Source organism: Xenopus laevis, chromosome 4S (assembly GCF_017654675.1).
Source record: "Xenopus laevis strain J_2021 chromosome 4S, Xenopus_laevis_v10.1, whole genome shotgun sequence".
Lineage (NCBI taxonomy): Eukaryota > Metazoa > Chordata > Amphibia > Anura > Pipidae > Xenopus > Xenopus laevis.
The window spans coordinates 60952120-60980028 of NC_054378.1; the positions used below are offsets into that span (position 1 = coordinate 60952120).

At 35.8% G+C, this 27909-nt stretch overlaps 1 protein-coding gene across 1 annotated transcript in view; it reads right to left on the minus strand.

Moving 5' to 3' along the window:
• Positions 1-388: 388 nt before the first annotated feature.
• The window catches only part of gipc2.S (GIPC PDZ domain containing family member 2 S homeolog), a gene marked incomplete at its 5' end in the record, with an annotated part of 43125 nt that continues 15604 nt past the window's right edge, over positions 389-27909 (minus strand). Inside the window, 5 exon segments of the mRNA NM_001088817.1 lie at positions 389-2507; positions 9203-9284; positions 12384-12490; positions 21420-21600; positions 24498-24683. Of these exon segments, the coding sequence (NP_001082286.1) occupies positions 2356-2507; positions 9203-9284; positions 12384-12490; positions 21420-21600; positions 24498-24683 (708 nt within the window). The 3' untranslated portion in view covers positions 389-2355.

A 27909-nucleotide genomic window follows, 5' to 3' on the forward strand; every position in this document is an offset into this window, starting at 1 on the left:
TAAGGAATAATTGGCACTGGCATCAGGCTGGATTTTTTGCCTTTGGATAAAAAAAAAACAGTGGATACAGCAACAGAACTACCCAAAACGGGAGCACGGGTGCAGTCAAAAGCATCCCTGTCATCACTGCTAATGTTACTAACACAAGAAGCCCATGGGATTGAAGGAACTCTGCGAACAAAGAAGAAAAGTTAGCTTGAAGGACCAGTAGTGAGGAAAGAAAAACAGAGCATGTTTTATTTTCCCCCAAACAGCAGCAGCAGTCAAAATCCCCTGTGTGCCATAAGCCTAAATCTTTTTCTACTGTACACAGTGATTCTATATAGAGTTTTAGATCACACTATTGCAATTGAATTTTTCATCAATAAACTGAGAAGACGTGATACTGTTACTGTGTTTCAGTTTTAATAAACAGAGTATGATAAATGGCAATAAAAGTTAATGCTGTAATACTTAAAAATTGACGTGTAAATCAGACATTATCCACTGTAATATTTTTATTATTTTGTGATATTGCAACAAAAATATATAACAATGTTCCAAACAATACTTTGTACAAAACATACAGGTTAAAAATCACATTAAGGGTAATTTCTTGTAAGAATAAGACTGTGTGAAAGGCTTAAGGAATGCACTACATGAAATCACATTTATACAAGTAAACATTTTTGTTTAATGTACAAGGGGACCATTGTTATTTATCAGAAAAAGTATAGCAAAAAAATCACAGTACCATTAATAATAATAAGAAAAGTTGTTTATAATTTTTACTTATTCACATCAACGTAGGGATAAGAGAATTCCTACAAACTAGGCAACAACAAATGTAAATCAGTGAGACAAATAGACGTAGCTACTACTTTTTCCTATCACTGATTAATGAATTTTCTGCAAACTGAAAAGTTCCCTCAAAACCATTTCATGTCGTTTTGATGAAAGTACTATGATCAAATTTACAACTATAATTTCTTCTACACATATCCCTCAATATGCTGTGTAAAGTAGCAACATGTTTATATTGATTATATTTGCATTTCACTGAAGAAAATGTGCTACACATCACTGCCTAAACTAATAAGAATTACAATAAACATATTACTTTCAGTTGCAGTTTTAGGAGAAAAACCTTGACTGTATATATAGGAATGTATGAATCATATACAGCATATAAGAATGTAGGGATGTGATAAAAAAAATCCTAATTAATTTAATAAAGTAAATTAAAATGCAGATAGAACTGCAGGTATAGAATCCCTTATCTGGAACCCAATATCCAGAAAGCTCCGAATTACAGAATGGCTGTCTCCCATTGACTCCATTTTATCCAAATAATCCAAATTTTTAAAAATGATTTCCTTTTTCTGTGTAATAATAAATCAGTAGCTTGTGCTTGATCCCAACTAATATATAATTAATCCTTATTGGAAGCAAAACCAGCCTATTGGGATTATTTAATGTTTATTTGAATTTCTACTAGACTTAAGGCATGAAGACCCAAATTACGGAAAGATCCGTTATCCGTAAAACCCCAGTTCCCGAGCATTCTGGATAACCTGTACAATGTTTGTGATTATTCCTAGATTACCATATTGTAGTTGGTGCTTTATGCATCAGGTGGTTTCAACGTAAATCTGTTTTTGTGTTTGTACATCTGTAAAGCTGGTGTTGGTTATTATACACAGTTTGAAATGTACATATACTGGAAGTGTGGAGTAGTGTATAAAACCCGGTGCATAAAAAGACAAATATATGGAGGATGACAAGACAGAGTATCAAACATTCCTAATTTAAAACTTTAATGACCTGATTCACCCCTTTTCAGGTGCCATACTGTATATAGGAAGAAAGAAATAGGATGAATCTGCAAAAATCAAGTAAAGTCAAGTAAAAAGACCAAGAAACAATACGGAATAATATAGGTCCATGTATATATATGTGTGACAGTTCTTGTTTTTTTGAACTCCAGAGTTCATGCGGTGGCCTTTATATAATCTCCTGATCATATTTGCTTTATTTGGAAGTAATAAAGACAAAACATAAAAAAGTCACAGCAAAATTTAGTTTGGTATTATGCAGTTACACAATAAATTAGACTAAGTTTGCTGGTCCTGTATAATTGCTTATGGTTAGTGTGGGCACATTTCTATTTGGGTTGAATTCTTATTATTTTCCCACAGAGAACTGGGCTATATGAACCAAAAAAGGTTCTTTGCACTGTTTAATTGCCACCGCCCTATATCCTTAGTGGCTGGTTTATACAATTCCTATTATCCATTTTTTATCCAGATGTAATACTATTAAAAAATTAAGATAATGTAATTACATAAGTAATTAAAAGTTTCACAGTGTGGTGCATTAAAAGCGTCCTTGTTTAGCATCTCCTATAGCTCCCCAGACATCAAAGACAAACTCATCCGGAAAAGCAAAATCCCCCAAAGCTTCATCAAGTGCCACAGCAAACTCATCAGGGTTCTTTTTATCTCTCCCAGCTTCAACCATTGTAGCAGCTAAAACATCAAAAGAAAATTAAGATTAAAACTTGCAACTTCATGGATAAAATACATCTTCGTACATGAGCTTTTCAGTGTTCGTTAACTTTATGAACCTAATTAGGGCTGAGGTTAAATGTAGCCCTCCAATGGATTTGATGACATCATTTCAACAGTATCTCACCAACAATTGTGTGGTTATAATTCCTTATTAATAGAAGACACTGAATTCAGAATTCATGAAATACTGAGTTATTCAAAGAAATATAAATATACCAGAATATGAAAACTACAACACCGCAACAAGATCAACAAATAGGGCCTTAATTGATCGTAGCTGGTTAAATTGTAATAAATATGATGCATTTGTTTGGAATGTACATACACCTTTACTATTAAACTATGGTACTAGAAATATAAATAGTAGAGTAATCCCTGTCCACAAGCTTCACAAAACCATTACCGTCTAAAATATACACCCCTTAATTATAATTCAAAGAGGAAATTCATCTTTAGTGGATGTCTACCCTTTCTGTACCTATTGCCAAAATAATGGTCAGTGATTCAGTACCTTCACACAGTGATCAGCAGCTGTTTCCCCGAGATGATACAGGGTTGTTCAAGCTTCCAGCAGTAAATCACATGCCCATTCATTTCCTGGCATATTTGCATAGAGATAATCATACTGCCAGCAAATAAAATTATTGCTGAACTAATGAGTTTGGAAGAGACAGGGCAGAGTACACAGTAGTGACAGCTTGTGCTGACCTGACTCAGTATGTCCTAATTTAGAAATCAGATCTCCATAAGGTGTTTTGGGCCTCTCTCTTAATTAAACATCACTTTAATTGTCAGGAGGTATGTGTTTTTGGCTTTCCTTTGAACATGGATTGAATGTTTGACTTAATTTAAAAATGCTGCTCCTAGTCTAGGTTTATAGCTTCTCCCAAAAGCCAGTTAGATTTAACATGTGACAGTTGCAGCAAATACTATCCTACAGCTGGCAGCAGGTGTCATGGAATACTTGGAGCTGTAGTTGTAAAATGACACTTCTATGTATGAGCCCAAAGAGGTGTAACTTGGGTTCCTTAGGACTCTATCATTTGTATTTTACAAGTGTGGCTGAAAGTAAAGATTTGGGAAATTTGGCAGTTGTTTTTGCAGATAGGTATAAATTAGAGAAAGAATGTACTATTTTTCATTTTATGAAACAAATTCAAACAAGCACAGGTCATGTTTATTAGACTACCCTTGTAAAACCACCACAAGACTTTGGACAGCTGTGCTTATAAGCAACCACCACATCTAGAGGAAAGTAAAAAATTTACCAAGCAGTAGTTTGTAGTTTGAGACTGTATGATTTAATGTACAGGAATATAGAGATGCCTGAATCATACAACCATAATATAAGGAATCCCTTTTGTAAGCTCAAGGCTTGGGTGATATTTTTGGTGATTTTACAATAAATAGTAAACATTTCTGTGCTTAATGCAGTGTTTTAGTTTACAGAAATGTATATAAATGATACACAGTGCTCTACTCATAAATATTCAGACACATTTTACAAATTAGTTTCAAAATAATTGTGCTCAGCAATGGAAGAAAAATATAAAAGTATAAAGTAAGTATATTTTTGTAACAGCTAATAAAATTGTGAAATAATATTATTATGAAACAACAAAGGAGGCTTTGTTATTAAACAAATGACCACAGTTACAGTGTTGGTTTATTACATCTGCGACAATATGTTTAGAGTAAGGGATGAAAAACACAAAAATAACACAATTGATTGCGATATTTTGGTTCATGGCCTTATCACTTGAATAGGTCACTGGATGAAAATTTGCACAGAAAATAATAATGCAAGTTGATGCACATAATTATTTGTATTAAGAGGCCTCTGCAAAGAACTGACCTTCAAGTGGGGCTCAAACTAACTAAAAAAAAAAAAAAAGCACTGCACCATATCAACTAGTGCTACACCTGGGCCAAAATCAACTTTCTGCAATATGTAGTCTGATTTCAGCCCCTACATGTTTTCCAATGTGAAAAGCAGAGGTGGCATAGAGTCTGAATTCAGCCACTATATTTCAGAAAGCCGATTGTGGCCCCCTGTGTCACTAGCTTAAGGCCCAGGGCACATGGAATGTTGGCTCTGTTGCTCTCAGCCTGGGTGTATTTGTCAGTACAGCTACAGAGAGATGCAGAAGAGAACAGATCCATTTCTCTCAGCTGTGGATGGAACGCTCCATGTGCCCAGAGCCTTAGAGAGTTGTGGAAGGTTGAACTTGACCAATCCTTTGTTCACCTGTCTTATTTTTTGGAATAGTAAAGCAGCCACTCATAGTAGGATGGGTCCATTGACTAATTGACCATTGTTGTCAATTGCTTTTTTATTCCTTTGCTCAAAGCTGCAGTGCACAATTCAGATCTGCTGATGCTTTACAGAGAGGCCAACCGAAGCTGTGTAAATCTGAGCCACACCTGCTCCACCTCTGTCACACTCCCAAGTCCCAACACAAGTCAAACCCAAACATGTGTAGCAGACTGATCACTTTAAAAAGAAAAAATGAGAACTCAGACTACAAAAAATTAAAAAAGAAGGGCAAATTTATTTAAATAATAATGCCATTGTTTAACACACCCAATGCTTTTCACCATGTGTGGTCTACAAGGTCTACAAGGGCACAAAAAATTAAAAAAAGCAGAAAGCTTGTTATTGTTAAATAAAATTTATATACCTATCCTTCTTTTGAACTGAGCATGTGGAGTAAGAATACATTTCCACTGCAGACAGTTACCTTTACAACACAAAAATGGTACAAAATGGTGATTGTAGGCTAGTGTGAAGGTATTCACCAATCAAACAAGTAGTGATGGGCGAATTTGCGCCGTTTCGCTTCGCCGAAAAATTCGCGAATTTTGCGCGAAATTCGCGAAACGGCGAAAAATTCGCAAAACGGCGTCGGCGTCTCGTTTTTGACGCCGGCGCCCGTTTTTTCGACGCCGGCGCCCGTTTTTTGGAAAAAAATTTTTTGACGCCGGCGAATTTTTGCCGCGAATTTTCCCGGGCGTTTCGCGAATTTATTCGCTGGCGGCGAAACGCGCAAATTCGCCGCGAATTCGCGCCTGGCGAATAAATTCGCCCATCACTACAAACAAGAATGAAACCATTTTAAAGCCCCAGGCCTCTCAACAATCCTCCCTCCTAAAAGGGGTTGGTTTTAGCACAGTGGGGTAGGCAGACACCAAATCTTCTTCTCAGTGATTGCCCTCTGTTAAGCGATTGCACTGTTGAACTCGGGTCCAGACTTTAACTGCACATGTTTCTGGGACAAGATGTCTTGGTGTTATGGTGTTGTGTTGTGATGACTGCCATGGACGCCATTGCACTGCTCTGAATTTTTAGAACAGGTATAGCAAACAGTATTTGGGGTCTGCAGTGGTGCTGTACAGAAGGGGGTGGGGAGGGGTCCTATGATTTTTATGAGGGTTTTTTTTCCAGAAAAATAGTTCTTGTGCTGACACTGCTTCTGAAAACAGTTTGAAACTTGGCAGAGAGTGTTCCAACTGAGAACATGAGATATTAAAAGATCTTGTGCCCAAATATGTGTATTTATACTCCTAGAAACATAGTTTATCGTGTACATAAAAAGCAATGTCAGCTTTTATCAATTTTTATTTTTTAATACAATTTTCATTGTAAATGCCATAAGCTTATGGTAAATGTTGCATTCAATACACTATTTTCTAGTTTAGTAATACATATTTTACTGGTATAAAGGAAGCAAATAGTTTTTGCTTGTGCAGGGTTGTTTTTGCACTAATGCCCTGCAGTTATAGTTGTTACAGTTAGGTCTTTCATCTGCTTTGTGCATATAATTAAAGGTTGGACTAATAAATGAAATTGCAGCTATTGAAACATTATGTACAAATCAATTGCTGAGAACAGTTTGTTCACTTATTTGCTCAAACCATAAAAACACACATATCTAAGTGATTGTTTAGTTATTTAGTAAGATTTCTTTCTAGCCAGGCGTGTTGTATTTTACTTCAAAAAGTTTATATTAAAAAAAAAAAAGAATCTTATATTTATCAGAATGAATACAAACCCCCTATCAGTTCCAGTCAGTGTTTGTGCTTTATTTTCATTTCCACACTTGGGGGCACATTTACTAAGCTCGAGTGAAGGATTCGAATGAAAAAAACTTCGAATTTCGAAGGTTTTTTTTTGGGTACTTCGACCATCGAATAGGCTACTACGACCTTGACTTCGATTCGAACGATTCGAACTAGAATCGTTCGTCTATTCGACCATTCGATAGTCGAAGTACTGTGTCTTAAAAAATACTTCGACTACATACTTCGGCAGTTTAAACCTACCGAGGTACAATGTTAGCCTATGGGGACCTTCCCCAACACTTTTCTAACCTTTTTTTCGATCGATCGCTTAAAATCGTTCAAATCATTAGATCAAAAGGATTTTATCGATTTTTATTTCGATCGATCGCAGGATTTGCGCTAAATCCTTTGAATTCGATATTTGAATTAGAAGGATTTAAATTCGAGGGTTGAATTTGAGGGTTAATTAACCCTCAATATTCGACCCTTGATAAATGTGCCCCTTGGTGATCTTTCATTTTAGTGGAATTTGCTGGGACAGGCTTTGAGTTTCGCTAGGAAAACACACTATTTTTTCCAGGCTTTCTATTAGGTTTATTTTTGTGTAAATTCAATTTTGTAACTACAAACATATGATTCTAAATAACCTAATTATGAAAAAAAACTTTTAGAATCAGCCATAATATAGAAAACATCTCAAAAATATATTTTATTGTATAAGTAAAATACAATTGAATTTGAAAGCTCTTAAGTATCCAAAATCCACAGCAGTGCACTACAAAATATTCGAAGCAACAACCCAGAAATATGCAGGACCAGAAGTGATCCAAAGTGTCAGTCAAACACAGAAAACCATACATTTTGGAAATGCTCACATTCTGACAAATTTAAATAAATTGGGTAAAGATTTTTTTCTACTCCAAGTTACTAAATTGAAAAGTCATGCTAAAGTTGCTAGGTTTTATTAAATCAATTAAGCAATTAAAAATAAAGTTTGCTTGTAACATGTGTGTCTTTACAAGAACAAAAAGAAATCAAGTTAAAAGACCAGAGCTGAGGGAGTTTGCCAAAAAAAAAAACAAACTGGGCCATTTGTTGGTGCCTGATAAATATTTGTATTACATGACAATGAAAATACTAATTAATTATAGATTGATTTCACAAGCCATGTTCGATTCAGATTAATGGACAGCAGCAGGGATAAAATAGAAATTATGTACACTGGCAATTTATTGATCAGAACTGAAAGTACTTGAAATATGGCACAATGAAGAGGCTTATTTATAAAATTGTGTACCATTTAGAAACAAGAAAAGGGTAGAGAACTCTATAAGTGGCCATACATGATATGACCACCATTCTATTGTTTCACTTTCTCACACACCAGTGCTCTGTTTATCTAATATATATGGTACATAGGTAATCTGGCTATCATACATATGCAGAAATTATAGGAAAGGTTTTTTTGGTAAGTGTATTTCCAGCTTTAGACATAGCAGTACTCTTAAAGATCTGAAGAAAGGCTGCATTTAACTTAGATTGCATTCAGAATGCATAATCAATCAATATGAACCTTTAGTTATCTGCACATACTATTTTTTTTCAGTACAGGAATAACATTGCAGATCTTGAGTTTAGAAACGTGGCTTCTTCAGAATTAAAGTAATTTGTAACAACAAGCCTAAAATTAGTTTGGAGCACACAATTGCTGTAATTAGGTAGTGTAATTAGTTGAATTACTATTGTCTATACATAATAATTAGTTTGTGCAATTTGCAGATGCAGATGAAAAAGGCACTTATAAGACAAATAAAGAAATACGTTTTGACTAGAATTAAGACACATATCAAAGGCACTGCTCAGCTCAAGCCAAAACTTCCCAGTGTGCAACCAATAATGTAATCAACTCCACAGCCCCGGTGCAGGCAGATGAGCCAGGCCCCACCACCATTTTCAGCATGTATTTGCATTGGCACGAGAAAAAGGTTAGAATCTAAGAAAATACAGTACACGCCTGCTGCTATAATATAATATATAGAGTCCAATTATTAATCCTGGCCCAAACTAGTGGCTACATTAGATATTTCTCTCCAGGTTAATATTCATCTTAAGAATGTGGTTACTAAGTTATGTGTTTACATCTAATAAGGCACAAACAGTGGATTTGTCAGGATTTAAAATAATGCATGAATAGAGTACAATATTAAATATAACTAGCATGGGTCTGTTGAATGCCTAAAATGTATTTTGATCGAATTAATCATAGATTGTGTGTGTATTTGTGCTGTTGTACAAGGGACCTTAGAATGTAATCTCTACAGGAGCACACACTAATATACACTCATCTGAAAAAAGTACTCAAGCAGATGCAGCGCCTGGCCAGGTCCATGTCCCACATGGTCAAAATAACTAGCTGGCATTGCCATAGTTACATCCATAAACTACTTTCCATTTTTTACATCTTATTCTAACTAGAGTTTTTTTTATCAGAGTTATAGTTAAAATAAAGCAGAACAAATTACATAAATCACTTTAAACAGGATGTGCTACAAAAATGATAAACTTGTTACAGATGAAGGAAAATAACTTACCCAGTTCAATGTCTCTTATACCCATGTAACTCTCAAGAAGGTCATCAACTTTTTTTATTGCTTTTTCTTCAAATACAGAGGGCTAGAAAGTTACAACCAAATACATATTTTTTTAGAAAAGAGTCAAAATAGAATTCTATGCAAGCTTTCAAAGTTGTTCATAAAATCAATGCTTTTTTGATAACTATTTGTTTTGTAGCTAAGTAACCAACCTTCTCATGTAAGAAAACAAATGACCCTCTCACCAGGTAATAAGGAAAGAATCCATACTTTGGCACTCACGTATTGAACTGCATAAATAAATACAATGTATTACATTAGATTTTTATTTAAAACATAATGAATGAATCAATACACCAGACTTAGTCAATATTGCAACACCCCTCAATCAATATACTAGGTTAATATTACACCATCCCATTAGTTAAATTGTTCATGATAATGGTGCCTTTAATGGAATTTAGAGAACAAAATTTCCCCAAGAGAAAAAAAGTCTCTCCATATTTTTCTTTTAGCAACATGAGAGGACTTTATTTTCCTTTTCAAAGTTCTGTACATTTGTGCATCATTATTATTATAATCAATGGCAAATGGTAAGAGCAGGAGCTTGACCTTGGTGGAAAAAAAATCGATTACTCTTTTGATTTTTTGGGAGAGACTTTTAAAAATTCTTATATTCCACTAGTATAATCTATGTCACCTGCATTTCATTAAAGATATATAGCCATCATGAACCATTTGATTTTAAGGAACAATTAATTTATTGGATGGTGCAATATTAAGTAATCTAGTATACTGATTTGATGACACTGACGAAATTTAAAGGAACAGTTCAGTGTGAAAATAAAAACGGTGTAAATAGATAGGCTGTGCAAAATAAAAAATTTTTATAATATAGTTAGTGTAATGTAATGTTTAAAGGCTGGAGTGACTGGATGTCTAACATTAATAGCCAGAGCACTACTTCCTGCTTTTCAGCTCTATAACTCTGAGCTAGTCAGCAACTTGAAGGGGGGCCACATGGGACATATCTGTTCAGTGAGTTTGCAATTGATCCTCAGCATTCAGCTCAGATTCAATAGCAACAGATATGACCCCCCCCTCAAGTCTCTGACCACGGTAACCAGTCAGTGTAAACCGAGAGAGCTATAAAGCAGGAAGTAGTCTTCTGGCTATTATGTTATACATCCAGTCACTCCAGCCTTTATACATTACATTTTTGGCTAACTAACTATATTAGAAAGATTTCTTATTTTGCATAGCCTATCTATTTACACAATTTTTATTTTAACACTGAACAATTCCTTCAATATTGATTACATTTGGTGTATGGATTCTTAAATTTCGTTTTAAAAGGTAAAATGGAGCAAGCCCGAGCCTGACCTGAGAACCAATGGATGTCTTTTTCCTCAGCACCTGGTGAGTCAGTCTATTCTAAAAGTCTTTATTTAACCCAAGCCACCATTGGGATCTAACAGTTTAAAGCAAGGGTCAGACAGGGGCTGAAATCCACAGGCCTGAATCTCTTCTGTGTTTGCGTCTGGAAACCTTGTGTTGGCTCTGGGGAGAACACAGTGGATTTAGTTTTAAAATAAAAAGGCTTGCATTTATTCGCTGAAATCCAGAGTGTTTCCGCACCCGAGCCAACACAAGGCATCTGGACACAAACACAGAAGAGGATTCAGCAAGCAGTCAAGAGCTAAAATGGGCCTGTGGATCTCAGCAGGCTAATTTTGCCTTTTGTGGCCTTAGCCTATGTCACATACTTACTGACCAGTTTTAACAGGCTTTGTGCAAATTGATAATACATTGATGAAAAGTTTGTGTGTGTGTGTATATATATATATATATATATATATATATATATATATATATATATATATATATATATATATATATATATATATATATATATATATATATATAGCAGTTGTGCTAAAGACACATTTTGGAGTACAGTTGAACAGTATTGATAAGGAGCCTATTTATCAAACCTCAAATTTTTCTGGTCAAGTTTTTAAAGGGGTAAACTCAAATGTTGAAGTTTTTGAGATTTATTAAGCTGCTCAAAGTTTGAATGTGAAAATACTCCAGCTAAAACCGGTCAAAATCATGTAATAGTCTATGGCAGATGATCCCTTTAACAATTAGAACATGTTTTTTACCTTCAGGATTCTCAATAGTTTCAGGCTTTTTTGATTGTCATCCAAAAATCTGACTTTATCGAATTGTCGTTTTGACAACTTGAATTTATCAGATCATCAAACGAAAACCAGCATGAAACAGCCCGAAACTATCAAGAATCCTGAAGTTATAAAACATGTTCCAATCGCTAAAGGGACCAACTGCCATTGAGTTCAACATGACTTCAACAGGTTTTAGCTGGAGTATTTTCGGATTCGGATATTTAGCAGCTTCACAGCATTTTCCTCTATAAATTTGAGTTTTTCCCCTTTAAAAAAACTACCAGAATAAATAGGTCACTTAAAGTATGGAGATCCAAATTATGAAATTATGAAAAAATCACTTAACCAGAAAACCCCAGGTCCCAAGCATTCTGGATAATAGATACAGTATCATACCTGAATAATTAATCCTTGAAAAAAGTCCTAATGAAAACCGAAATGTTGGACACATACTTGTAACAAGAGAGTGCTGGTCAGGTTATTTTTTATTATAATTAATTTTGACCTTTAAACCTCACATTTTCACTTTTGAGTGTGTATATTTTTTTCTAGCATATTTCATATTGTGTGAGGCACCATTTCACAATTTTGTGTGATGCAACAGCTAAGAAATAAAAAAGCTCTTTGAAATAATTTTCAGATGTTGGCAGATACTGTCCTAACTTAAGTGGTATATCTGCCAGAATGTAGAATTGAATGGAATTAAACTGTAACTCATTAAACTGGACATCCAAGTAAACTGTAAATTAAGCGCTGTAAATTATTCTGGATGATAATTATTCAGGCAAGTTTTTATATATCTTATGTATAATATATCATACATAGCATAGATATATAGATGATATATAGATGATAGATAGATAGATAGAGCTCAAAAAAGGGAAGATTCCTGTAAATTAGTGACTGTCATCAAATACAGGGTTATATCAAATTAATTAAAAATTTGATTAAAACCTATACCTCAAAAAAATACTGTGGATACAGATTTCACTTACCATTTCTTCTACAGTGGCAGGTCCTTTTGATCGTAACCGTAGTGTTTCTCTTCCCGTTGAAATCTTTCCTTCTGTTTTACCACCTCTTGCTCTTGGTTCGATCATTTCTACAAGAAGCATAACAGCAGTGACTTCAGTTAGTCTAATAAAATCAGGATATACTGACACAGCAAAAGGGATGGTTGCAAACATCACAGTACTTTTCTCACTTTCAAACTTTATTTATGAGTCATAAACACCTCAGGGAGAGGGTTATCTCTACCTATGCCACGTCATGTGACTCTTACCTTTAAGGGACAGTCGCAACAACAACAAAAAAGAGGAGCTGCCATTTGAATGCACCTAAATAAATAACTTCTTTCCAGCATGTGCCTATATTTTTTTCTTGAAGTCATCATTTTATTGAACCGTCTATGCTTTCATCAGTGTAATGGCAGATATTTACAATCTAAGTAAGGGTATTGGAACAAACGGTGTCCAGCTGCCACTTCAGCCTGGTCCACAACACTGCATGCTGGCCTCACTATTTTTAGTTGCAGCACAAACTTTAAACAGCTAGCAAGGGATTCCACAGCTTGTAATTATAGAACAAATATCAGAACTGAGAAAAATAAGACTGTTCCAAATGCTATCAGACTCAATATGCTGAATATGTCATGTCTCAAGTATATTTCCAGTGTATATTATGTACATAATCATCCAATTGTCACTCCAGTAGTAACTGAACAGACACCACTGATCAATTGAATGAATGATGTGTCATGTAGCACTTGACTGCCACAAGGAATAAATACAAGAAACCTGAGAAAACATTGGAACATGGCCTACAAGTCTATTATTCACAACTGTTAGTATTGCCCGAGGAAGCAGAACCAATACACATCCAGTTATTTTCAAGCATCAGCAATTGAAAGACAAATAAAAAGATGACAAGAAATCATAACAATCTTCCAAACGAAGCGGTTATATTTTTCAGTGGGTCATCTGTCAAACTTGATGGTGAAAAGGTGATGTTTATTACGCTGGTGTTGCAGAAACAAATCAAATAACTACAAAATGTGCCTTTTGTATTTATCTGATGTACCAGCAGAAATCTGGCAATTGCCTATAAAAAGGTAGCCTACAGTGCGATGTTGAGCTACGATCCTACCATCCCTGTAACATTCCCTGATGTATTGGAGGACATCAATTCTCAAAATCTAAACTCAAAAACAGCAAGCATGACGATCTACCAGTATTAGTACTAGCATCATTTACACGGGTGGCTAATTTTAAAGAGCAAAGATAACAATCTTACACACATCTTTACAGTGTCAGTCAACCATGTTTCATCACGCAGAAATCAGGAATGTGCCTAATTCTTTTAAAATGTATCAGCAAGTGTATGCTGTACAGATAAACCCTGACTAATATGTTTGTACCATACATATAGGCTGGTTAGGCAGGTTTGAAAATTGTATGTGTCAATGCACCACCAGCGAATATGGAACAGCAGGGCCCACACCTAGGGTAGCAGTTTTTGTGGGGCAGCCCTTGGTTGTCTTTAGGGTAGATTTGAAACACAATGACCTGTGCTGCATAGTACAGCAAGAATGTCTGCACATGCACTGATGGCTGAAGGATGGGGTAGGCTGAGGTCCAGCTCCTAGGGCAGCACTGGGCATAAATACCATCCTAGTGAAATACCCTGAGGGACTGGTCCATGTATGCCCACCTTTGTTCAGTATTAACAAACAACGAAACATCAAGAAAAGCATTTACAGAAAACTCCTACATACAAAAATGTGATTTTACATTTTTCACTGTTTCTTATTTTTCAGCCAATATGTTTTTTTTTCTCTGTAATAATATAACAAAAAACAATACAGTATATATTACTTAATGATAACTAAGTTGCTTAAATCCATATTGGTAGCAAAACAAACCAACTGGGTTTTAGGCTTAATTTATGGTGCTCCAAATAACAAAATTGTCCCAGTCATCATTCGACAGTAGAGATCTGTAATGCAGTTTTTTGCATTTTTCTATCTTTATTGCAAATCCAATGTTATTTTACAAATTTGAAGAAAAAACATGCAATGCTTATTCAGCCTTTCTCACTTAACGTCTAAAATATAGGTTACAGAGCAGGATTCATCAATCAGAAATAAGTGGTTATTTAGAGCAAGGCATGGGCGGGGGGGTGAAATTTGTTATTGGAGAAGCAACCTGTAGATGGCTTTCTATGGGAGATCCTACAGCTTTGTACTTATACAGTATAAGGCAGTTTATAACTTTTGGAGACTCCCTAAAACCTTGTACCTTAGTGCTCCTCCAAAAATTTTATAAAACGAATAGCTGGATTTAGGTGTTCACCTTTAAATTCTGAGACAATTTGCAATTGATTTTCATTTTTTATTATTTGTGGTTTTTGAGTTTTTAAGCTTTTTATGCAGCAGCTTTCCAGTTTCAGCAATCTGTTGCTAGGGTCCAAATTCCCCTAGCAACCATGTATTGATTTTAATTAAAAAACTGGAATATGAACAGGAGAGGATCTGATTAGAAAGATGAGCAATAAAAATTGGCAATAACAATAAATTCTTCATCTTACATAGCATTGGTTTTTAGATGGTGTCAGTGACCCCCATTTGAAAGCTCGACAGAGTCAGAAAAAGAAGGCAAATAACTTATAAAATAATTATAAAAAAGAAAAAATTAAGGTTAATTGAAAAGTTGCTTAGAATTGGACATTCTATAACATACTAAAAGTTAACTTAAAGGAGAAGCACCCCTTCTTCTGTAGTTACTGGACTGCACAGCAATATTTTTTTATGTAATCACCACTAAACCACAAGGACAATATCCTGAAATTAAAAATCTACTATGAGGTGAGCAGTACAATGCCAGTGTCCTTTTCCTTGTCCTTTTCGGGTGGCAAGTAAAAGGCTCCTTTGCATCCTGCATCCACCGGTGCTCCCAAACTTGTATGTCTGAATGAGGCACAAAGTAGGGGTGTGAAGAGGAAGGATAGGGGGTGGCTTTGTGCCTCCCACTGTCCACCTCTGATGAATACAGCATTGCTAAATGCAGGTAGAGCTGTATTCATGCAGGAAGCACAGGTCCTTACTCATACTCCATTACTCAGCCACTAACAGTGAGGTTTACTGTTTTCCTGGGTCCACTGTAGTTCAATGTTTGCCCAGTAGGTGTTCAAAAGTTTAAAAGGGAGAACACATGCTCAAGGCTCTTCCTGGATCCCACCTTGTGGGGAGGTGTGTCTGAGCAGTATCAGACCCAAGTTATTTATGCTTTGAAAAATCCCATAGGAATGAATAGAAAGTAACATTTTCTGTGGTGAGTTGTACAGTCACACTTTAATAAATCTGCCTTATATTTGGGGTTTTTCTGAACTGCACAATATACCCTTATAACATTTCTAGCCACAGCAGCTTAGTAAATAGTCTCATGGAACAACCAAGCAGCAATTTTTTTTTCTTACAAAGGAGAACAGTAGTTGCATGTTTGTATGCTGCAGTAGGGATTGTTGTTTTGTGTTATAAAGTGTAACTGTCTTTTTCTATTGTTAATCACAACTGAATGCTTTCTTTCTATACACTTCATCACACACGCCTGTGAACTGCTTTGGATATTTCTGGTTCAGCACATTCATACGTATAGCAGTCTTTACAAAAAAAAGTGGACTTCATTCCCAACAATCAGTTAAATTTATAGAATGGAAAAGATGTTCACTGCTTATTAAAAAGCTACTGTTAATTTTATTTAATGATTTGTTATCGTATCATAAATCCATGCATAGCTTCAGGGATAATTGTTGGGGATATACTACTATAAACACCCCATTCAATATGAATGTCCCAACTGCTCAGTCAAACACATTCAGACAAACTGACTCATTCATCTCCTTTGAGAAATATCAGCTCTCTAACACAACATCCTGACAGTCAGCAAAGTGTTGATAAATTAGAAAAAAGGTCAAACTGCAGGGAATCTTTCTGCATTCTCAGTTCGATCTATGAAAAAACAGCCAATGCAGCTCTTGCAGCATTTAATTTGGCCTCTTTGTAGCCTCTCCTAGCTTTGTAAACATCTGAATAATAACCTAGTCCCTGTATGTAGGGCATTAGCTGCAGAGGCGGGCCACGCTGGCCAGTGGCCCTAGGCAAGCCGGGCAGTAACGGCGCCTACGCGAATCTGAGCATGCGCGAATCTACGCTTGCGTGCGCATGTGTGAACCTGCGCTCGCGCACGCGCGAAATTGAGTTTTCGCGCATGCGCAGAAAAAAGACACAATAACAACCAGACAGTCGGGAACCGGACTTGGGGTAGGCGACAGGAGGTACGTGCCTGGAACCCCCCGCCTTGTGCCCTAGTCACGTGCCTACTCTGCCTACCCCTAGTTCCGGCCCTGATTAGCTTTATTTACAGCTATGCATATACATCGCACAGGTCTGGAAAGGATTCTGTGCATCATCTGGCCACAGATTTTAAACAGATTTATAGAGGGGCAGATTTATCAAGGGTCGAATTTTGAATTTAAAAAACATGATTAAGGTGGATTGGGCATGTTCTAAGGTGTAATACAGACTCAACCACCAACATTGCTCTTCAGTGGACACCAGAAGGGAAGCGGAGGAGAGGCTGGCCTAGAGGTGTACATGGAAAAGTACAGTTTAGGCACAACTTCGTAACTTACAACAAGCATCAGTACAGTCATGTCAAACACAGACAGAAGTGGATATTCTTTGGATATTCAATTGGTGTAATAGGCAATGATGATAAAAAGGTATAGCACAATAAATCGCTCTTTCCCTATTTAAAAAAGAGTTTTGCACATGTAAGCAATCTTGGGGTAGAACTTAAAAGTCATTTGCAAAATGTGTTGTTCACATAGTTTTATCCTTTTATGTATTACTAAAATAACATTTTCTCTGTAATTCCTTAATCTGCTTTTTCAAGAGAGATTCACTATGGTTATAAAAATTACTATTAACGTATTTTAAAAGCATCAAAATATTCTTCAGGCCTATACAAAAAACATACAAATACTGTTAAAAGTAAAGTTACATATGGCCATTTGCCATAGATCTTCCTCTGACTGTTACCAGTACATATACTGTAGATAGGAGAATGGAGATAGAACATATTTTAGGTAACAACACAGATATCAGTTTTCAGGCAATATTTATTCTGGTGTGTCATTCTCAATATTTCCCAGCAGGGGGTGCAATTACAAAGTATTTTGTCAATGCTATTTTTTTGCAAAGAAAAGTCCAGACCAGAAAAGACTTGCCCATACAATCAATACACTTTGGATTTCTCTGTTCAGCAAGCAAAGCAGAGCCCACAGCCACTCAGAAGCACACAATAACATACTGTATGTACTTAAGGGAATTTCCTGCAAAACCTATACTGCCTGGGCATTACATGACTATCCATGCATTTTTTAGTATGATTATTAAAAGCCAAACATGTAGACCAAACAATATCACAAAAAAGTATTCTTTTTACAGATATCCTTTATAATCCAAAAATACAACAAACTGTTCTGAATGTGTATCTCAGTTTTTGTGACCATTAAAGAAAGTGACTGGCTTCTTGGACATTGCCAGGATATCAAAAAGTTATTTCTGAGAAATGAAAGAATAGGCTGGGCCGTTGGGAGCAGTTAAGAGCTATACTTTCAGCCATTTGAAGGGCTTTACAGGACAGGGAACAAAAACTCAGGAATCAACATATGAAGCTACAAAATGAAAAAAAAGAGAAAATGACACATAATTACCCAAGAGAGTTAATAAGTAGCATATGGGAAAAAGCTTTTGACCTAAATGCACCAACTAATACATTTTACTAATGAACATGAATGTAACATGGTTTAACCGCAGACAAACCACATATTGAATAATAACCTGCATTTAGGCTTTCGTTTTTTACGGATATTACATTTACCGAATACAATAGTCTTCTATTAAGAAATTAATTTCCTTTCTTAGTTACAACTTAGGAAAACATATTTAAAAAGAAAAATTGCCCTTTCTAATCCACTGGTTTACAAGAAACAGTTCTTGTACAGCGCTGCAAAATATGTTGTCACCTTATAAATATGTAGTAATAACAACAATAACAATACTACATTTTTATAAGTGGTAGATTAAGTTTATAAAATTATTTCACTGTTCAAGATTTGCTGGCTGCCACCTACTCATCTCATGGAATGATATAAACTGATTACACTTTCATATGGCAACTCTCTGGTTCCTTGTCCTAATTGTAGGTTGTTGAGAGTAGTTAACCAATTTACCCATCCCAGTAAAAAATTGTCATTTAAAGCCCACAATTTTTTTTGGTGTTAATGTTCCTTTAATCTGTCGTCTGCCACAAATTGTAAAATCTACAGTTGTTAGCACAAATTATATGAATCCATTTAACAGAAACTTTCCCTTCATTTAAAATAGTTTTTTAAAAAATAAATACATGGTATGTAGCCTTGCCATACTGTTAGATCTGTCATCAATGCAAAAATAACTAATGGAGATTCATTAATTACAAGGCCAAGATGAAGTGAACACTGAATAGTATTTTATTGATCTGATATATAGATATATATGTAATTGCAGAGCAGTGAATAATATTGCAAGGATTGGGTCTACTGCACTGTGTATTCCCTTCCTTGAATAATTCATGAACGGCTTTATAGGAGAAAGAGCCATTCTGGAATTTATGCAGGGTTAATTTACCATGCCAACACTGCTACATTTTTACACAGTCCACCATGCTAAGTTTCTATTTTTTTATAGACTAGTGTGGTGTTCTGTGTTGATACATAAGCCACATGATTAAGAATCACTAATGATTCTGTGTAAGCATGAGGAAAGTGGTGGTGTGATGATTGTGAAGGCTGGTATTACATGGGGCCCCTTTGTAAAATGGGCAAAAAAGGAAGAAAAACTGGAGGAAATCACCTACTTATAACTTACCTGATACTCTAGGCCAGTGCTCTGCTTGCTAAATCTGCACCCGCTTGGGGTACTTTTATATCTCTCTTTTTTCAAATAAAATACTTGTGTAAAATAAGCTATGGAGATAAAGGAGATGAATGTCTAAATTCTTGTATAAAATGCCCTAATACTGCCCTGAAACTGCAGTCTCAGAGCCTATCTGGTATGGAATGGTGCTCCTGGGTAAAATGTTTATTATATGCTTATTTACCATTGAAACTTTAAAGCTTAACCTACATATACATTAACATAGCAAATCACTTGTTTGCTCAATTGACACGGGAAAATGCCATTTATTTTTTCAGAATCGAGTAGTGCAGCTATTCAACATTAGCCCAATGTTATGCTGATCTTTTATGTAAAATGTATTTGATTAAATCAGATAATTTTGCCAAAGAATGAATACAGAATGTAAGACGGTAGGACCTGAAATTGCATACTGGACATACTGGAGTTTTCAACGAATAAACATATTTTTTTTTTAAATGTAGCAGCACCATCTAGAGGAAAAACTTGCACACAAAGAAACCTAATAAGGTAACTTGATATGAGATGAATATGGGAGACCAAATGGACTACCATTTTTATGCCTCCAATCAAATGCTTTAATGAAATATGAAATTTAATGTTACTTGTTTTCAGAACATATTTGGCAATGAAAGCAAAGATAGGCTATATCAGACATTTTGACCCATGTCTTTGGCAAAAAGTACATAGGGCAAGCACTTTTACATTATGATCATATGGCAATTTTTGGCACTTTGCTCCTTGTCTTTGGGCTACTACAACTGATGTGACATAGCACCCTGGGACACAAAGGATGTAAACAAACAGGTAATTTAACCATGAGGTCAAATGTTATTTTTATACATCAAACCCTTCTTCTTTGACCCTATTGCATGTGATATATTATTAGACCTTCACTTTGTTATAGCTGTCTGCTTGAACTCTGATCTTCCTTTGTTCCTCCCCCACCTTTGAGAACCTGACTCCTTCCCCAGACCTCCAGAACACACTTTTCAGTATCTTCTCTATCCATTTTCCTTCTCATCTTTCTCTTAGGATCAGCTTACTGTTTTCTCTGCTTAACAAATTGCTTCCAACATCAGCAAATATGTAGGCAGGAGAGTTGCAGCTAAAAACTCTTCATGATGGAAAATTAAGAGGATTACAGGCCTTCTCAAACACTCATGAGTTAATAAACAACATGTATTATTTTTCAGATTTCCTGGCAGCAAATACAGGCAGTATCAGAGTCAGAAAAACGAATAAAAAGGGAACTGTTACTTAGTGCACAGCAATCTTTCATCTCCCTTCTAAATCCCTTGGCAGCAAAAAGCCGTGCTGGGTCAAGGCAACATTAGACACTCCACAGTATGCCAGCATGCCCACAAGAAAATGTTCAATTGTTCATTGCCATGTGAGGGACATTAGAGAAGACTTGATACTTTGATTCCTGCTTACTTCCAGCAAGTAAGTTAAAGGAACCTTAACACCAAAAACTGAAAGTATATCAAAGTAATTTAAATATAATGTACTGTTGCTCTGTTCTTGTACAACTGGTGTATTTGCTTCAGAAACTCTACTACTGTTTATATAAACAGGCTGCTGTGTAGCCACGAGGACAGCAATTCAAAGCTGAAAAAAGGAGAAAAGGCACAGGATACACAGCAGATAACAGATAAGTTATGTAGTGTACAATGGGATTCTTCAGAACCTATTTATTATCTACTGTGTATGCTGTGCTTGAATGACTGCCCCCATGGCTACACAACAGCTTGTTTATATAAACTATAGTAGTGTTTCTGAAGTAGCTTTACCAGTGCAGGGCAAAAGTAAATTATATTGTCGTTCCTTTAAAACACTTTACATTTTAGATATTACTGTTCCTTTAAGTGTAAGTTAAGAAAAAGGGATAGCACAGCACACAGAACACAGGTAGATCATGCAACCCCGCACGTATTTACCGTTCATCTACTCCTGGGCAAACTTATTGCCTTTAATTACATACACATTATAAATAGCCGATACCTCTACTTACCAAAAGCTTTCAAAGGTTCTATCAACTTTAACGTAAATGGCTGTCCCTTTTCTAATTCTTTTAACATCTTGGCAACTTCATAATGGCGTGATCCAACAATATTCTTTCCATTGATGGCTTCTATATGATCTCCAACATTTATTACTTTAACTTTGTCAATCGTGCTCTCTTCTTTAATGCGCTACAAAGCAAAATATTGACACATGTTTATATTATAAGGCATCTGAACTGTAACAGATACAAACACAGGTATAGCTAGATAATAGCATGTAAAAGAATAGAGGCTGTATAAGATAACTGTATCGAGTGATGATTTTTACTGGAAAGGTAAGGCTCAGTAGCAATGCTATCACTTGATAAGAGGTGAGACAGAAATTTGAATGAATATTGCTCAGTAGAATACAAATTATTTCTTAATTCCTTGGACACAGTTACAAGTGCAGCTGCATTTAAAGGTCAAATAAACTCTTAGCTATTAGCCTTTTACCGTCACTGAGATAAAACAAGAGCATTTCTTAAGATTCTTAGTTTAACATGAACAGTATAATACTCATAAAAGACAGCATAATATTTGATAAACTTAATTCCTATAGAATTAATTCCTATACTCCCTAAAAGAAGGTCTGAAACGTATCCCATTTAATCTAAATCTAACAAAAGCCAAGCTTTCATGGCTTATTGATGTGTTATTATAATGTTATATACAGACAGAAAATCATAAACCTAAGCAGATACCAGGAGTCCTGCCAGCATGAGTAGATTAATAATATAATAGTTAAACACTGGCATAAGCTACTGGGATCCTCAGTTATCCACTGTGTTGGCTATGTAGTTACAAGCTTTACATGTTTACACCAATGAACAGATTGTTTCAGAACAATTGCTCATTAATAACTAATAAGAAATATACAAGGTCGTTGGAAAGATGAGTTTCCAATAACAAGTACTAGGAAGTCAACTATGTGCTTTTCTTTCAGAGAAACCATTCTCTGCAGAGAAGTTTTAAGGGCTATAGAAATTAAAGAGTACCTATATAGTATGTTGCAGTAGGGATATTCAACAGAGCCGGAACTAGGGGTAGGCAGAGTAGACATGTGCCTAGGGCGCAAAGTTTGGGGGGCGCCCGGTACATACCTGAACTCCTGCCTACCCAAGTCCGGTCTAAAGCGTCCTGCTCTCTGCTCGCAAGTGTGTGCGCTCATATACATGCATGCGTGGTGGAGGGGGTGAGGCGGCCGGCCAGGTTGCCTGGGGTGCACAGCCGCTCTGGCCCAGCCCTGATATTCAATTATAATGTTTCTGTTTCAAAGAAATAAAATTAAATACTCTTCCCTTATCCATTACACAATGGGAAATTATTTACTTTTTAATGTTTATTGTGCCTTTACACAAGCGAATAACACAAGCCAAGACTTACTGTACACACATAGGGGCAAATTTATCAAAACGTGAAGTTACCACCACAGAAAAACTCACTCACTTTCTATTGATTCCTAGAATTGTATTTATAAATGGAGTTCACTATTCGATAAATATGCCTTTAAAATACACATAGGAATGTATAGAAAGCGAGTGAGTTTTTCTGTGGTGAGTGACATATTCTTGTGAAGTAACAAATTGTTTAATTCCGATTTAACTATGTAACTGTGTATTACTTTTCCAACAAAAAGGCAGAAAAATCAGCGCTGTATTCATAGCATAATTATTTGAATGCAGCTCCCACCAAACGTGGGACAAACACATGGGCTTGAAAGTATATTCTGTGGGGAACTATAACAGAAAATTCATGGTGCATCACAATGTCACCGAACCACAAAGCGTTCCCTCTGCCAAGCCTCTCTTTCACACAAGGATCCAGGAAGCAGTCGAGCATCCTCTCTAGGTGGAGCAAAGGCACTCTGTGTACAGCTCCTCCTTCCTGCAGCACTAAAGAGGTTGTGAGGGATCACAATCCCTTCATTATTAGTGTTATCATACTAACACACAGTGTATGTGTTTCTGAATTCTCATATTGAGCACTTCATGCATTTGAAAATTCTCCACCAGGAGATTTTTGTTATTTGCAACTTACCTGCATAATATACTTTCAGGTCCATTACTTTTCCAGTCACTGTCAGAATGCAATAAAAGTCAGTAAAGGAATTACTATGTGCAATGCATTAAGATGTTGTACCGTGCAGAAAATGTAAAGTTTGGTGATACCTTTTATTGGTTAACTCCAGTTAGCCAATAAAAGGTATCACCAAACTTTACATTTTCTGCATATGTGCAATGCAAAAATGTATGCCTTTGTCCGAACAAATTTTCCTTTGCGCAAATTTAATATAGCTTTTGCAAACCTGGAAACTGTTTAGCGACCACCTCCAACAGTGGAAGAAAGCAAAATTGCAAATTTTATAGTTTGCTCCAGTGCGCATTATATATAATAAAACCTATAAAGTTGTTATATTTGCACCAAAAGATTACACCACCTATAATAGTCTAAGGAAGAATATTACAACTGCAAAATTCAACTTTTTATTCTTATTTATGTGAATTGTTTTTCTCTTTGTGACTTTTATTACATATCCCTCTTAATCTTTAAATTGTAAGCTTTTAGAAGAAGGACCCTCAAATCCTCCCCTTTCATTTCTCATTTTAAGTACTTTTTAAAGTACTATTGAATAGATAAATGATGATGACTGGATCCCCTGGCCACCACCAATGCAAGTAAATAACCATCATAATAATAAATAACACTTATAAACAGTATAAAGCTGTTGCAATGCTCCACTTATGCTGACATAAGTGCATCTGCCAAAGCTTTCCATGCTAAATATGGTGATAGAAGATTTGTTACAGATTTCAGACATGCACTTCAGTAGATGACACAAGATGGTCATTTTCTTATTAAACTTTTACTCCGGTAAATAATGTGCTTCGGCATCATTTCAAGTGCATGAATACAGTAACTTCACATTTTACTAAATCAGAGCCAATACATTTTGTAAAAAGAACAGTGTGTGGATATACATGGGACTGAAACATCAAATAACACTTAACAGTAGAAGAAGTCCCCAATTCAGGAAACCTGTGTACCTTAATGAAAGCAACTCCTGCTCCATTGTCTGTAATGGTAAGTCCTAAGGCATCTTCTGATTTTAAAACTTCCACTTCCTTTTTTGTTCCTTTTACATGAGCAAAGATGAAATCTTCAAGCCCAATCTGTCCACCCAGGAGTTTATCCATATCAATTTTGTGGGTGTTCAAAGTGCAAAACAGGATCTACATAAAGAAAAACAATAATCAAAATACAGACATTTAGAAAGACTACAGACAATTTCTAGCAGTGCTGCTTTTCAGTTTTGCATTCATCAGTCATTTTGGGTCCTGTTGACTTTATCTGTGTCACCCCTACCTCCTGCTCATCATTTCATAGTGAATATATGAGCCGTTTATCTATCTGACTACTTTGCCATGGCACATATTAAAACATTCAATAAAAGATTGCATAAAAGACAAACCACCAAAAATGTAACATATTTTGAGCCTAGTACCTACAGATGTGTTGTCAGGAGGAAAAATGTATGAAAAAATAAAATATTGCAGAGTAGTGCAATGAGTTCAGAATTCTGACACTGTTCATCTCTGGCAACTAATAAAAACTCTTGGAAAGGGCCGAGGTTAACATGATTGCTGTCCTAGGAACCAATCAGTAATGTTACTAAACTTGTATCTGGTACTTTTAGAATGAAACAATCCTGGGTGACCAGAATATAAAGCACGAGTCTGACCACAGAAAAGTGACAGGCAGACTTTAGAACCAAAATATGTCATCCAATAGAGCATTATTATTATTATAATTATTATTAACAAGTATTTATATAGCACCAAAACATATTTTGTCAGCTGCCATACACATACACTGCCATAAATGTTGCGCATTTTGACAGCTGCCATACATTGCCAGGGGGCAGCAACAGTCAAAAGACCCAGGGTGCTATTTGCCTTAGGGGAATAAACTTTCAATGCCATGAAGTTTCTAGTCATGCTTTTACCCTATGTGTGGTGATATCATGCCATATATCCAGGAAACCGGAGCACCAAGGGATATTTCTGTGTATTCTCATTTTATGGCGTAATTAATAGTAAACTTTCATGATGAATAAGCTAGCGGTTGCATAAAATTCAGCTTTAGCGTTAAGCATCCTTATTATTAAAAAAATTTGCCAAATTTAAGGGGCAGATTTATTAAGGTTTGAATGGTAAATTCACATTTCCTAATTTTTTTTTTGTGTCAAAACTAACAAATTCGAATTTAAAAGCACCAATTCGAATGTAAATTTGAATGTGAGATTTAGCACACCTAAATTCGAATATTATAATAAAACCTGCTGAGTTCATTTACAAGTCAATGGCAGAGGTCCATTGAATCATTTTGAATATGTTAATTGCCTTCCTAACATTCAAGTTTTTTCCGGAGGAAAACTCGTTTAGAATTCGATTTGAATTTTTGGATGGGAACTATTTGGTTGAATATTAGACATTCAAGTTTTTTCATAAATATCCCATTCGAGTTGTGAGTACATTCAAATTTATTAGAGTAAAAAAAATTCACACAAATTCGACATGCAATAAATAATCCCCTAAGTGTGACCTAGAAGCACTGGTGCATGGCCAATTGAAAATGGCTGGTGATAGTAAAGTCCAGGCACAGATGCAGAAACAAACGGCAAAAATTTGCTTGTAACCTAAGCTGAAATATTTCACAACACTTCTACATGTGTGGTAGGAATCCAAGTGGTGGCTCTTTGGGTTTTTGACACCCACCCCACCTATAGTACCATATTTTTCAAAACAGTACTCTATGCCCACCAGAACAGAAGGCAAGGAGGAAACCAACAACAATTCTAAAAAATGTCAGTTAGTCAACAGATAGGCTAAAAGGGAATAAAACAACAAAGAAAGGAAAAAAGAAAATAGTGCAATACAATCTTCAATAATGACCACATACTAGTGTGGGTGTACAAAATGAAAGGATGTTCAAATAAAATGCAGCCCTCAACATCTGCATGTGCCACAGACCTAATGTAGAAGCATTTATTATAGCAGTATTGTTATATCATCTTGAGATTTTCTACAGCTTTCCCTGCAGCTTAAGTACAAGAAGCACACATAAAACATAAATACGCAGTCCTGCTGGCTTCTATCAAAAACTCTTTTTCAGCAGGCACGGTTGGGGCAGTGTCAAACTGTGTTGTCTGGGCCCAATGGGGTTGCCACCTCAGGCCCCACCACCCCAGTTGTGAACTTCTCCACTCCTGAACCTCACCACACTCCACTCCAGGACTCAGTCTAACTTGCATCCACAATCAGGGATGAGAGAGTGAAGTGGCCAAAGTTCCTGGCAGTGAGCAGGCCTGGGACGGCAGTACTCACAAGAGCCATGGTTATTTTTCCAGTATCCCGATGGCCCAGTTTGAACCTGGCTGGAGGAAGCAGATTTTCTTTTGCCTACCACTTCTTACCCCCAGTGTTGGGGGGAACACAGAGGTCTATATAATTTTTCTTACAAAATGTTTTCTAATATGCAGAAAGCTGGTTTGTGTTAGTAAATATATGAGTTTGGTATGGTACAATTTGCTTGGATTTGAATATTATGAATTAAAGTGAGTTAAGAAGTTCAGAATGAAACTGGGAAATTCAACATGTGCACTTTTGGATTAGATTCCAGCTCTTCAGACTGTCATTCACAAAATTCTTCTCCTAGACAGTGGCTCAGTACAAAGGGCATGCAGGTTAAAGAATAACAATCCACTCATCTGTGAGTTAGTTAAGTTGTTCTATAGATCATGAACTCTGCACACTTTGGACTGCAAAATGTCAAGGCAAGGTGGTATAATGAAAAAATTATACTTTTTACTCACAGTAAATCCATATGAATTATAGTTAATAAAAGTTAAATCAGAATTACATGAGACAATAGCGCCATAATGTACATATTCCCTGGATATTATAGATCAAATTGTTACCAGAAAGTGGATGCTTTCGGGAAGAAACACAAATGCATCTACTTTCTGGTAGCAATAAGTCCCCATGTATTGAGATAGATTATTTTTTGCTTTTATTTTATCCTGGTTCCAGTTAAAGAAAAAACAATACCAAAAAGGAAAGCAATTATAAGCCATTTCCTCATATAGACTGAAGCTGATACATACAAACCAAATTGTTACCGCTAGCAAAGATCTTGAAAGGAAAAACATTTATTTGCCAGCCCCACCAAATAAAGACTATTTTCCAGTAGGTCCCGAGTATCGCAGCATAATTATTAATGATTAATAATGATTAACCATGTATGACAAAATTACAAAAATTATTTTAGAAACAAATGTTATGTACACTCCACTAAGGTTAAATTACCCTATCCCATAAAAACAAACAAACATAGCACAACACTTGCAGGGGCCCCTTGGGTGAATAATATATTGTGTACTATAGGTATTTAGTTCCC